This window comes from Neltuma alba, unplaced genomic scaffold, assembly GCF_004799145.2.
Source record: "Neltuma alba isolate B1F8T4 unplaced genomic scaffold, ASM479914v2 tig00011781_pilon, whole genome shotgun sequence".
NCBI classification, from domain to species: domain Eukaryota; kingdom Viridiplantae; phylum Streptophyta; class Magnoliopsida; order Fabales; family Fabaceae; genus Neltuma; species Neltuma alba.
The window spans coordinates 162,161-175,158 of NW_021636404.1; the positions used below are offsets into that span (position 1 = coordinate 162,161).

The 12,998-nt window shown below is 31.3% G+C and overlaps 3 protein-coding genes and 1 long non-coding RNA gene across 4 annotated transcripts; all 4 read left to right on the plus strand.

Annotated features, from left to right (window-relative positions):
* The first annotated feature begins 640 nt into the window (after positions 1-640).
* LOC114717897 (uncharacterized) lies at positions 641-1,234 on the plus strand. Its single transcript, XM_028903122.1, has one exon. The coding sequence runs from the start codon at positions 641-643 to the stop codon at positions 1,232-1,234; it is 594 nt and encodes a 197-aa protein (XP_028758955.1).
* Positions 1,235-1,513: 279 nt separating this feature from the next.
* Positions 1,514-2,841, plus strand: LOC114717898 (uncharacterized). Its single transcript, XM_028903123.1, has 2 exons — positions 1,514-2,291; positions 2,696-2,841. Exons 1-2 carry the CDS (start codon positions 1,514-1,516, stop codon positions 2,839-2,841), a joined length of 924 nt encoding a protein of 307 aa, XP_028758956.1.
* A 439-nt stretch (positions 2,842-3,280) lies between these two features.
* LOC114717882 (uncharacterized) lies at positions 3,281-4,011 on the plus strand. Its single transcript, XR_003737762.1, has 2 exons — positions 3,281-3,328; positions 3,574-4,011. It is a non-coding gene; the product is annotated as an uncharacterized LOC114717882 (long non-coding RNA).
* Positions 4,012-10,103: 6,092 nt separating this feature from the next.
* Positions 10,104-11,079, plus strand: LOC114717899 (MLP-like protein 43). The gene is made up of 2 exons (XM_028903124.1): positions 10,104-10,290; positions 10,442-11,079. Exons 1-2 carry the CDS (start codon positions 10,104-10,106, stop codon positions 11,077-11,079), a joined length of 825 nt encoding a protein of 274 aa, XP_028758957.1.
* The last annotated feature ends 1,919 nt before the right edge of the window (positions 11,080-12,998 follow it).

Sequence of the window (12,998 nt, forward strand, 5' to 3'; positions counted from 1 at the left end):
AAGTGGATAAGATATATAAACATTATTACTTTAAAAATGTATTGATTGATTGCTTCTAAACAGAAAGTTTAGGCACTGTTAATTGTGGGTTTATTCCTGTGTGTTACTGCTTGATTCTAAACTTATTGTGGATTTGATACATTTTTAATTTCATCAAGAACAATGAGTAACGATAGAGGCAAAGCGCATTGGGATGTAAGCACTACTGGTGTTTTTCTCAAAATATGCGTGGACACAATTTATAGCAAACATCGTCAAGGATCCTCGTTTACAAAGCAAGGCTGGGACATCATTCACAAAACATTCAATGAAAAGACAGGGAGAGGATATGAGAAAAGACAACTGAAAAATAGGTTGGATAACTTAAGAAAAGAGTGGAAGGCATTTGAGCAGCTAATTGGTAAGGAGACCGGTATAGGGTGGGACCCTGAAAGGAACACAGTGGTGGCATCTGATGAGTGGTGGGAGAGAAAGAAGCGGGTATGAACTAGCTTCTGTTAATTTTTAAGCAGTTAATGACTTTTGAAAATAATTTAACTTTTGTTTACTTTTGGCTTTGCAGGAAAATCCAGCATACGAAAAGTTTAGGCAGCATGGGTTAAAGTTCCGGACTGAATTGGAAACTATATTCAAGGGCACTATGGCATCAGGACAGGATATGTGGTCACCTTCTTCGACCCAGCCTGAGCCACAGAGGGCTGATCAGCCAAATGATTACCGACCCACAATGGATTGGGAAGAAGGTTCAGGGGACAGTGAAGACGGGCTGATAGGTGTTGACACTGGACGCCGTGCAGGAGTTTCGGATGATTTGGACGGTATAAATTTAACTGCAAACACATCAAACACTGCACCCAATATACCTAGTGGTTCAGGGAGCCAAGGAAAGAGGAAGAGAGGTGGAGGGTTGGATAAATACAAGAAGCAAAAAATGCCAGCGACAAAAAGAATAGCAGATGCAGTAAGCTCGATTGAGAAGGCTTCCATTAGTACAGCAGCGGCAATAAACAAAATCTCCAATAGTGATAACACTACTGAGCTGACTGCTGATTTGTTGAGTATGGAGGAAATTGTCAATGACACTCATCTTTGTGTCATGTGTTGTAATCTGCTGGCAAACAAGACTTTCAGGGACATATATGCTGGTCTGAGAGAAAATCGGAAGGTATTAGTGGCTTGGTTGAAGCACAATGCTGAAAATCCACCGCCGTATGCTGCACCTAAGAATCCTTGAGTTGTGCCAGGGGACTTGTTATGACTTCTGTTTTTCTACCTTAATGTTGTATTATGTATTATGTGTTATGACGATGTATTTAATGACTAGGTTTAATGTTATGTGTTTCGTGACTATGTTTAATGACTAAGTTTAATATTGTATGTTTCATGACTATGTTTAATTATTATGTTAAAGTTTAATGATAATTTGTGTATTATCTTTTCTTTTCTTTTCTTTTTTGTGAAAATTTTTACTTACCTTTAGTATTTATCTATTCACAGGTAACACACATTTATTATGTCTGATTCAACGGAGGGTTGGGGCGAGGGTTGGGAGGATGATTGGGGAGATGAATTGTCTCAATTAGTTCCCGCTTTACATGAACAGACAACACAATTATCAGAGCTAAGTGTGTTAATGGGTCAGTATGTGACACCTTTTCTGTGCAAACAGCCATGTAGAACTAGTGAACAGACTGGTTATTTGTGGGTTCAAGAACTTTTAGACGGGCATGAAGGACGGTCTAAGGATATGTTTCGAATGGACATAGAGACATTTCATCAGTTATGTTCTAAATTGGTTGAACATGGGTTACAAAATACTAAGTACATAGGTGTCCATGAATCTGTTGCCATGTTCTTGAATACAATTGCGCATGGTCAGTGTAATAGGATGATTCAGGAAAGGTTTCAGCGTTCAGGAGAAACTGTCAGTCGGCATTTTCATAGAGTGTTGGCTGCTTGCCTCAATTTATCTCGAGAAAATATCAGGCCAACTGATCCTACATTTTCCTATTGTCACCCAAAAATAGCAAATGATCCACGATACTTTCCATTTTTTAGGGATGCAATCGGAGCAATTGATGGTACCCACATACATTGTACGGTTAGTCAAGCTAGGCAAGACAAATATATCAATAGGAAGGGATTTCCTAGTCAAAATGTCATGGCCGTATGTGATTGGAATATGTGCTTCACATTCGTGTTGGCGGGCTGGGAAGGTAGTGCACATGATGCTCGTGTCTTTCATTCTGCTATCTCAACTCCATCCATGAATTTCCCTCATCCACCTGAAGGTATATTTCTTTAATTTTCAAATTAATTATTTTTAAACTCAGCTTCACTTGTATTATTTTCACCTTAACATACTTGAGTCATGATTTTTTAGGAAAATATTATTTGGTTGATGCTGGTTATCCATCACAAATGGGATACCTTGGCCCATACAGACGTGAACGCTATCATCTCCCAGACTTTAATCGTCACCCAGGATTTACAAATCAGAATGAGGCCTTCAATTATTATCATTCAAGTTTGAGATCCGCTATTGAAAGAACTTTTGGGGTGTGGAAGAAAAGGTTTGTAATCTTAAAAAATATGCCCAGATTCAAGTTTCAAACACAGGTCTGCATAGTTTGTGCAACAATGGCTGTCCATAATTTTATCAGGCAAAATTCTCCAACTGATGATCACTTTGTAGAAGCTGAACATGGAAGTGTAATAGATGAAGACAATAATCATGCAGCTGGTGAGGCATCCTCGTCAAGTTTAACATCTGCCGCACAAATGAATCGTGTTCGTGACTCAATTAGGGACCAAATTGTGCAAAGCTTACTATCTAATTAGTTATGTGATTTCATTTACTTTAATTAGAGACCAAATGAATTTTAATTTATATTCATGTTTGTCCATTATGTATACTTCATTAATTATCTATGATGTGTTTTTAATTTTTTTCTCCGTAATAAATATTTTTATTTCATAATTTCACAAATAAACTATTTATGTTTTATCATAATAATTTTATACTTTTTTTAAAACTATTATCAAATTAAAAACATAAAATTTTAAAAACTACTATTCAATAAAATCCATGCCCTTTTTAGTCATTTTACACCTAAACTAACTTTTTCATTCATCATCCAAACAACTTTCAGCTTTTTCAACTGACTTTTCAAAAGCACCTATCCAAACATACTCTAACTGACTTTTACTCTAACTTCAGTTACAAAAGTCAGTTGAGCTAGAAGTCAGTTTTGCCCAACGCCAATCCAAACATACCCTAAGTAGTCACCAACTCACGTGCTTTCACGTGGACATCAAATATGAAGAGGTACGTGGATTGTGATAAGCGATTGTGAATCAAATATCAGAATTGAGTTAGTTGCTCTGACAGGAACCACACTAATCCACTAGTCAACATATTGCATCAGAGAAAAATATATATATAATTTTTATTTTCTAGAAGTGAGTGGTTCTAATATAATTTTGCACCCTTATGATCTCTATCTCAAGAGCGAAATAAAAAGAATAATTACAATTTAATTTTACCTAAATTAAAATTGGACCAATCTGCAGGAGGAAGATGAAGATAAGGGAGAATTTATGATGCGTGGCTTGATAGTGATCATATGAGACGACTGGAATCATAATGAAGGCTCCAAATTTAGGGGGAAATACATAATTTTTAAGTTAGGTTTGATTAAAAATTTGTAATTTTAGTAAAAACACTGTGGATGTTATCCCATCGGCAAAGATATCTTGATAGTGGGGCCTGATCACCCCATGATCACTGAAATACATGAAATATACTCTCCATATATAGACGTTTGGTTAGAATAAAAGAAATGGAGAGTTGCAATGAAATCTCAAATATAAAAAAATATTGTTGGTATTATTTTCTTTTCTTGAAGTTTCATTGTAATTCTCTCTAAGAGAAAATTTGACGAAAAATAGTTCATACATATCTGCATTTAAATATTATAACATACTGACCTTCTCTCTATTTAATTTAAATTATGGAGACTTTTTTCTCTTATTTTTAAAAAATTACATGACTTTCTCTCAAGATCAATATATACACATATACATGTTAGGTGAATTTCTCGTCTAGTTTTGAGATTTTTAACTCTTATTAATGATTAAAGACATGGGTATGGATTCTGGAAATAATCATTGGCTACGACCGGTAATTAAGGATTTGTTTCAAATGGTAATTAGAGCTTTTAAAGGTAACTTTTTAATCATAACTTATAAAATATAAATAAATATATACAAAAATTTTGTTTTGACTGACATAAAAGTGTTTATAAGTAGTTATTAAACAGTTACAGATCAAGGCATTCAAATTTGTTCCGGCAGGACACCAAGCAAATCTTGGAGGATATTTCACGGTTGGTCTGCCCTTTCTCTTCATTCAAATTTATGATTTGTTTGTTAAAATGACTTCCGTTAGAATTCTTTGTAATTGTTATTTGATTCCTTTTATGGAAAAAAAATTATTTTTATTCTTTCAATCTTTTCTTTTTAACCTGAACAAGTATTTTTTCAGTCTATACTTACTATCTTAAATATAAGGTTTGCTTAAGCAATGGTAGATTCCAAAAGAACATAAAAAAAAAAAAATAAAGGGCAAGTATTTTACTTGTAAGAAAAGAATTTGTAATACCATTTTAAAAAAAGAATATACTCTTACCATCTAATGATTAAAATATATAATATACAGAATTGAAGACACCTTAATAAATGGAGGTAATAAAAAAGGAAAAAATCTTAATACAAGAGACAAAAAGAAATAAAATGCTATACTTAAAAAAAAAACATTTAGTTGTGATGACGGTGTGATATGCTGATATGACAGGAGAAACTTGCTATGGTGACGGTTGTCATAAAAAAAAATCTGGGCATAAATTTCTCCATCATCATTTGATGCAGGGCATGCAAGGGTTCTAAAAAGATTTTAAATGTTGATAAAATATTATCAAATCTTATCTTATTATGTCTAATTTTCAAAATAAAAATTTTGTTATAAAAAATTATTATTTAAGACTAACAAATTTAATCATGCAAAAAAAAGACTAATAATTTTAAAAATAAAAGACTAAAAATATAATTTTTAAAATTAAAAACTAAAATAAAATCTTATATAAAATTAAAAGAACAAATATATATTTTAGTCTATTTAAGGTCCGTTTGGTACGAGAAAATTGAGGGGAGGGGAGAACAAATTTTAATGAGCTTATTTTAAAAAATTGAAGAATTAGGATTAACATTTTCTAATTAATTTTTCTTACTCTTTTACTCCTCCGGTCCTTAATATAGAACTCAATTTTTGAATTGGTTTTGGTCTTAAATATAAGACCCATTTCTCATATTTATTAATTTTCTCTAAATTATCCCTATGGATACTCCTTCAACTATAATCAAATAGAAGAGGGAGATGAGGTATTAAAAAAATATGATTATGGTATTTTGAGAAAAATATTTCACTTTTCTTATAATTAACTAACTTACCTAACTTCCTTAATCTAATTAAATTAGCTAAATGGGTGTTATATTAAGAACCGAAGGAGTATCTTACATTTTCTTTTCACCAAAATTTTATAATCCCAACTCTTTAATTTTTTAAAATAAGCTCATTAAAATTTTTTCTCCCCTCACCTCCTTTTCCTTCTCTTTCCCTCATACTAAACAGACCTTATAGAACATTCTCGAGAACTCACCAAGGTCCCTCCCAAAAAAAAAAAATCCTCTAAGGAGTGGATCTAATTGATCCCGTAATATTGATCCTTTTTTTAAAAAAATTTAATTAAGAAAATTTCAATTAATATTTAAATAGTTTAAAATACATAGAACTTTCCTAAATTTTAAATAAGTTACATGTAACCTTCTTTATCTTTAAAAATTTAAATTAAGGACCACAATATTTTATATTTTAATTATTAATTTCTCTGCCGTTAAAATTAACGGTTTTCACCATGTCAACCTTTTATATTTTTTATTATATGCCATGTCATTTAAAAAATAGCACTTGCAGTTTAGAAAAGAAATTTTATATTTTTTAAGTACTTAAAAAGAAAAGCTTAATTACTTTAAAATATATAAAATATTTAAATATAAGAATATTTAAAATATTTATTTAACTGAGCTTTTTTAGATAAAAAATTTTAAATTACTTCAAATTACATGCCACATGGGAAGTGTTATTTTTTAAATGACATGATACGTAATAAAAAATATAAAAAAAAATTTACGGTAAAAACCACTGCCTTATTAAGCAGATCCAGATCGAGCCATTCAAAGTTGTTCCAACAGGGCACCAAACAATCTTGGAGGATATTCCGCTGTTAGTCTGTCCTTTCTCTTTGTTAAGTTATCTTGTTCATTCATGGTTTGTTTGTTAAAATGACTTCCCTTGGACTTCTTCTTTGTAATTGTTATTTGACTCCTTTTATGGAAAAAGAGTTTACTTAAGCAATGGTAGATTCCAAAAACAAAAAAAAAAGAAAGAAAGGGTAAGTATTTTACTTGTAAGTAAAGAATTTGTAATACTATTTTTTTAAAAAAATATACTCTCACCATCTAGTGATTAAAATGTATAATATACAGAATTAAAGATGCCTTAATAAATGGAGTCAATAAGAAAGGAAACAAAATCTTAATATAGGAGACAAAAGGAAATAAAATGTTATACTTAAAAGGGAAAATAAAAAAAACATTTATTTATGATGACAGTATGATATACCGATATGATAGGGGAAACTTGCTATGGTGAAGGTCTTTTATTTAAAAAAAAAAAATCCGGGCATAAATTTCTCCATCATCATTTAATACAGAGCATGTGGAGGTCTCTAAAATATACTTTTAATTTTTTAATTTTACATAAAATTTTAATTTAGTTTCTTGGTTTTAAAATATATGTATTTAGTTTAATCTTAAAACTGTTAATAAAAAATAATGATATTAAAATCTTGAATGTTAATAAAACATTTTCAAATATTATTATATTAAGTTTAATTTTCAAAATAACTTTTTCTAATAAAAAATTATTATTTAAGAGTACAAAAAAAAGAAAAAGACTAATTATTTTAAGATTAAATGATTTAGAAATATACTTTTTAAAATTAAAGAACTAAAATAAAATCTTGTATAAAGTTAAATGAACAAATATGTAGTTTAGCCTATTTGGATGGAGCATCCTCAACTTGACAAGTCCCTCCCAAAAAAAAAAATCCTCTAAGGAGTGGATCTAATTAATATAGTAATAGTGATCATTTTTGAAAAAAATTAATTTAAAAAAGTTCAATTAATATTTAAAATAGGCTGAAGTACATAAAAATTTCCTAAATTTTAAGTCATTTCCATAAAACTTTTCCCATCTTTAAAAGTTGAAATTAAGAAGCATAATGTTTCATATTTTGATTATTAATTACTCTGCCATTAAAATTACTGTTAAAATTAACGGTTTTTGCCATGTCAATCTTTTATATTTTATATTTTATGCCATGTCATTTAAAAAATAGCAGTTGCAGTTTATAAAAGAAATTTTAAATTTTTTAAGTACTTAAAAAGAATACTTAATTACTTTAAAATATATAAAATATTTATTTAACTTTTTTTAGATAAAAAATTTTAAATTACTTCAAATTACATGTCACACGACAAGTGTTATTTTTTAAATGACATGATATATAATAAAAAATATAAAAAAAATTTGACATGGTAAAAACCTCTGCCTTTAAGGATAAGAAGGTTGACAATCAAATAATTAAACATTAAAGTTCTTAAAGGTGAAGGAGATTTTACGACCAAAGTTTTTGGGGTAATGTATATAAACTTTTAAAAATAACAATCCACTGACATTAATCAGCAATTACAGGATATAACATCATGCATGGACGAAAAACTATAAAACAATGTGAATACTTCTGCCATACTTTACATAAGTACATGGAATTTTTTTTGTCTTAACATGAGTGTGTGTGTGTGTGTGTGTTTAAGTACACCTCACCTCCTATAACTGAAACACGAGTTCTCCTATTCTTTGATCGGTTAAATCATTTTCTAATGTATGTAAAGTGAAGTGAATATAATTGTTGGCAAAAAAAAAAAAGTAAACATAATTATTTAACCCTTACAATCTTCCATTTATTTCAATATATATATAAAAAAATTATCGAATGAGAGACCCGTACATATCTTGTTGGCAAGACAGACCCGTACGTAATGACCGATGATATTAATTAACTGAATATTTTAACAAGCTTTTTTTTTTTTGGTGAAAATTTTTAACAAGCTTTTTGTTGGGCATAAATCCTGCATGATTTCATTGCTCTAGCAAGCCAAGACCGAATATTTTAACAAGTTTGAATCATCTTAATTTGTAATTCTCTTAATTTGTCTCACTTAAAAATTTTAGTCCTCGGATGAATATTACAGTTTAATAATTCATTTTTATAAATATGTATTTTAATTCAAATAAGAAGGATATAAATATTGCACTCTCATAATTTAAAAAATAAAGTAACAATTCAGGTCAAATTAATGACTGAAAATTAAAATTGAGACAAATTAGGTGAATTGAATATATTGTGAGGATTATTTTCTTTAGATTATTCTCGATTGAACTATTGAATCGGAGAAAAATTTAAATTCACATTTTAACTTCAACTTCCCCAATATGGAGAGGAACAGGTAGATAATAATTCCTTGATCTCAAAGTCTCAAAATTATAGCCATTTTCTCGTCACGGTATATGAAATGATCGATACATGATTACATGTGGATAATAAGGCCAAAATTATACCTGCATGAAAATTTATAGCGATAATGAAACCAAGAATTATTTTTAATAATAAATTAAATAAAAAAGAGAGACAGGGAAAAGCAGACATGTAACATCCAAAAATCGCTGGTGAGGATAGGACAATAAATGTGATGATAAATAATCAAAATAATTAATCAAAACACAAAACGGGAGATCAATAGTCGGCAAATTATATACTCCTCTTGTCCTATTTATAAGATGGAGATAAGTCTTTTCTTAATTTTATTTATAAGTTATTTCATTAAATTTTAAGCATAAATGTACTACTTTATTATTTATTTATTATAGTGTAGATTTTTTTTAAAAAATGTGTATATATTAAATAGTTATAAAGTTGAAAAGTTATTATATTTTAATAAAAAGTTAATGTAATTTACGGTTTTTCTTGGTCTATATAAAACTTGTAAAAATAGGATTAGAGAGGTACATGTTTAGAAAGGTACATAAAGATAAGCATACATTGACAAAAGAAAAAAAATAAATAAATAAAAGTTTAGACGACGATTCACAAAAGTTTTAATATACAAATTTCAACTTCGATTTGTTTTTATAATTGATTTTTTTATTTTTAAATATGTAAAACTATTTAATTTTAAAATTTAAAGAAAATAATAGTCATAATCTTTCAGCAATAGAGGCCTCAACTTCTTGATGTAGTACAATAATTCATATGTTGATAACAACCACACAAAATTATGGCCCTCTTAAACAAAAGAAAAGAAAACTATACAAAATTATAGCTGTAATAATCTGGCAGGCGTACGGGTCTCCGGTCCTTTTTTTTATTTTTTATTTTTATATAAGTCACAGTATACTCAATTCACTTTAAGCTTGGGATTAATTTCTGTCAGGTTGAGAGTGTTAAGGTTAAAGTCCTCTCAACAAGTATGTTTTTTAGGATTCGAACTTGTATTCTTTTCCTTACTGGGTGAAACCGCTTATCACATTTCAATCAGCAGCTTATTAGGAAAAAAATAATTTTAATTTTTATTGAAAATTTGACCTTTTTAACAGCCCCAATTCATTGCAATTAACCTGTTATTTTATATAAAAAAGCATTCAAATATTTCATATTAATCGAGCGCCTAATTAAAATTGATGCAAATCGCCTATTGAAGTAATAAAAAAAAAATGATTTGGAATACATTGCGAAGCAGGTCGTGGGGCTTCAAAGCACCGCAAAATTCCTATATAAAAGGGTTAGGGCTAAAGCCTTCTTCGTTGTGCATGCAATAGGCTTCGTATTATACATCTTTCTGGTTTCTATCAAAAGAGAATTAAGATGTCTCATCTTGGGAAGACGGAAATAGACGTCCACCTCAATGCCTCTGCCCAGAAGTTTCATGAAATGTTCACCAGCAATCCTCATCACATCGCCAACATTAGTCCTGCTAAAATCAAGTCTGTGACTAAGCTTGAAGGTGATTTCGCAAAAGCCGGCTCCGTCGTTGTCTGGAATTACGTTCTTGGTAAGCTCAAACTGTTATTTAGAGAGATACTATATATATTTACGCACTTCTTTGTGTGTGTCTGTGTGAAGCTGATAAAAATAAATGACTGAAGAATTTCTGTTACTTATTCTTATCACTTACTGACCACTGTAATCCTCTGATATAACAGATGGGAAGGAGGGGGTGGCGAAGGATGTGATCGAAGCTGTGGATTCAGCAAAGAACCTGATAATTTTCAGGGTGATGGAGGGAGATCTTCTGAAGCATTACAAGAGCTTTAAGTTCATAATTCAAGTGAGCCCAAAGGCAAAAGGAAGTGTGGCTCACTGGACTCTTGAGTATGGGAAGTTGCATGGGAGAATCCCAGATCCACACACTGTAATGCAGTTGGCGACAGAACTGAGCAGAGAAATTGATGCAAGTCTCACCCAGGGACAGGCACAGGAAGAACAGTTATTGGGGAAGGTGGGAGTTGATGTGCACATTAATGCTTCTGCAGACAATTTTCACGAAATGTTAAGCAGCAAGCCACACGATATTCCCAATGTTTCTCCTGCTAGAATTAGAGATGCTATTCTTGAAGGAAGTTGGGGCAAGTCGGTTCCGTTATTACCAGGCATTACGTCCATGGTACGCAACTTCGCCACCACCTCTCTCTCTTTCTCTGTCAGTCCCACCCCACAGTTAATTCACTTAATTGAATCTGTTTTATATATGTTGAACATGATGCTGATTCAAGAACGAACTTGTGTTGTATTTGTGAATTGTGCAGAAGGGAAGAACAGTGTGGTTAAGGAGGTGATTTAAGCCATAGATGCAGACAAGAATCTGATGACTTTTAGAGTTGTGGAGGGAGATATCCTCAAGGATTTCAAGGCCCTGAGTTTTACCTTGCACGCAATTCCAAAGGATAAAGGGAGTTTGGCGCATGTCATTGTGGAATATGAGAAGCTGAAAGGTCACATTCCTGATCCTCACACTCTTGTGGACTTGGCTGCTGAGGTTGTCAGAGACATTGATGCTTATCTTGGTACCCAGCAGTAGCCATCTTTCAAGCTTATCTTTCGCCAACTCCAGTGCGTCCGTCTTTGTGGATGTCATATATACTCCATTGTGGGTAATAAAAACAGCTTCCATCAGAAGTTGTTTGTAATGCTCGTATATTGCGATCAGCTGTAATATGTGATCGTAAGCTATGAAATCCTTGGTTGAGTGTTAATTGGCTCTTGTCTTCCAATCTGGTATACCATATAACTCTAGTTTTTCTTTTCACTTATTAATATAAGAGTATCCATATCCTAATTAGCTTCGTTTGACAAAATGGGTCGGAGGGTACCAAAAGATCTTTTTCTTTTGAGACATTACCCAGAGAAATCTTCAATACCAAAAAGTCAATTAATTAATTTGACATAATCAGATCAATATATATATGTATGTCCTGAGCATGCAAAATGAGGACAATACACACATCTCAAGAATAAGACCAGTTGGTTTTCAAATTATTATTGTAATAACATGAAAACATGTGACTGAAACACTAGAAAGCATAATAATGGGAATAATAATTATGGTTGCTGAGAAAGCCATTATCATAGTTGCAATGGAGAGAAAATGTAGAAAGCCATCGGCATCATCTTTTCCTTTCTCTGTCTTCTGGGATTTTGTAAAGTAAGCGCTAATTTTTTACCAAAAAAGAAAAAGTAAACATTAATCATATCTCTATTTCGGATCGGATATAATACTCGAAAATATAATTCATCCGTCTATTTGGGATAATCCAGGATCTGAAGTAATAAGCACTTATCAGGGCGGAATTATATTGGTAAATTATTTTTAATTAATAACGTTTTAAAAGTTTCGGCCAAAAAAAAAGTTTCAACGCAAATAGTTTTTTATATCTTCTTTTAGGCCACCATTTTTTATCTGAACGTGGATAATTAAGTGCTCGTTTGGTTCACAGAATAAGTGGGAATGTAATGGGATGTAATGACTAGGAATGTAATGTAATACAATGATGATTACAAAGAAGTTGTTTGCTACAACATTGAGAATGGTAAAATTAAATTCATTATTTATATTTAAATAAAATCATTTACCTACGGAAGAACCGGGCATCTTCATCCCAGTATCCCACGCTAGCAAAGAAAATGCAGTCATGCATGCCTTCCTTGTTCGTTCTTCAATTTCCCTTCACGCATTCATAGAACCGCAGTATGCAATCTGTCAGGTTCCTTTTATTCTTCTCCTCCTTCGCCAAGTCTGCTGCTTCAGCTTAAGCAAATAATGGAGTTTATGTGCCAATCTTGGCTCATATTTCTTAATCAGTTTTTTCATTTGAGTTTTCAGCTATTTGCACTTTCAATTTCTGGAACGTTGGTAAAAAATAGAGCCAAATTGATTTTTATAAGCAGAGAAAGATGTTTACCTCTTAATATGTAGCTTCCTATTGCTCTTTTGATTGCTAAAAGTTTTGTCAATGATAGATTTTATGGTTCTTCTTTTTCCTTTTTTTTTAAAGCTTCAAATAGATTTTATGGTTCTTATAAGTTCATGATTTTGTGGTTATCAACTTATAAATCAAGTGATTATCAACATGTACTTCACCAAAATGGGGAATTGAAGAACGATGAGGTGCCCAATTCATCAATGGGGGAAGGAGGAGGAAGAGTAGGTTGTCATATGGAAAGGTCATCAGTGGGTCACTGGTGCATGGAAAGGTCATCGAT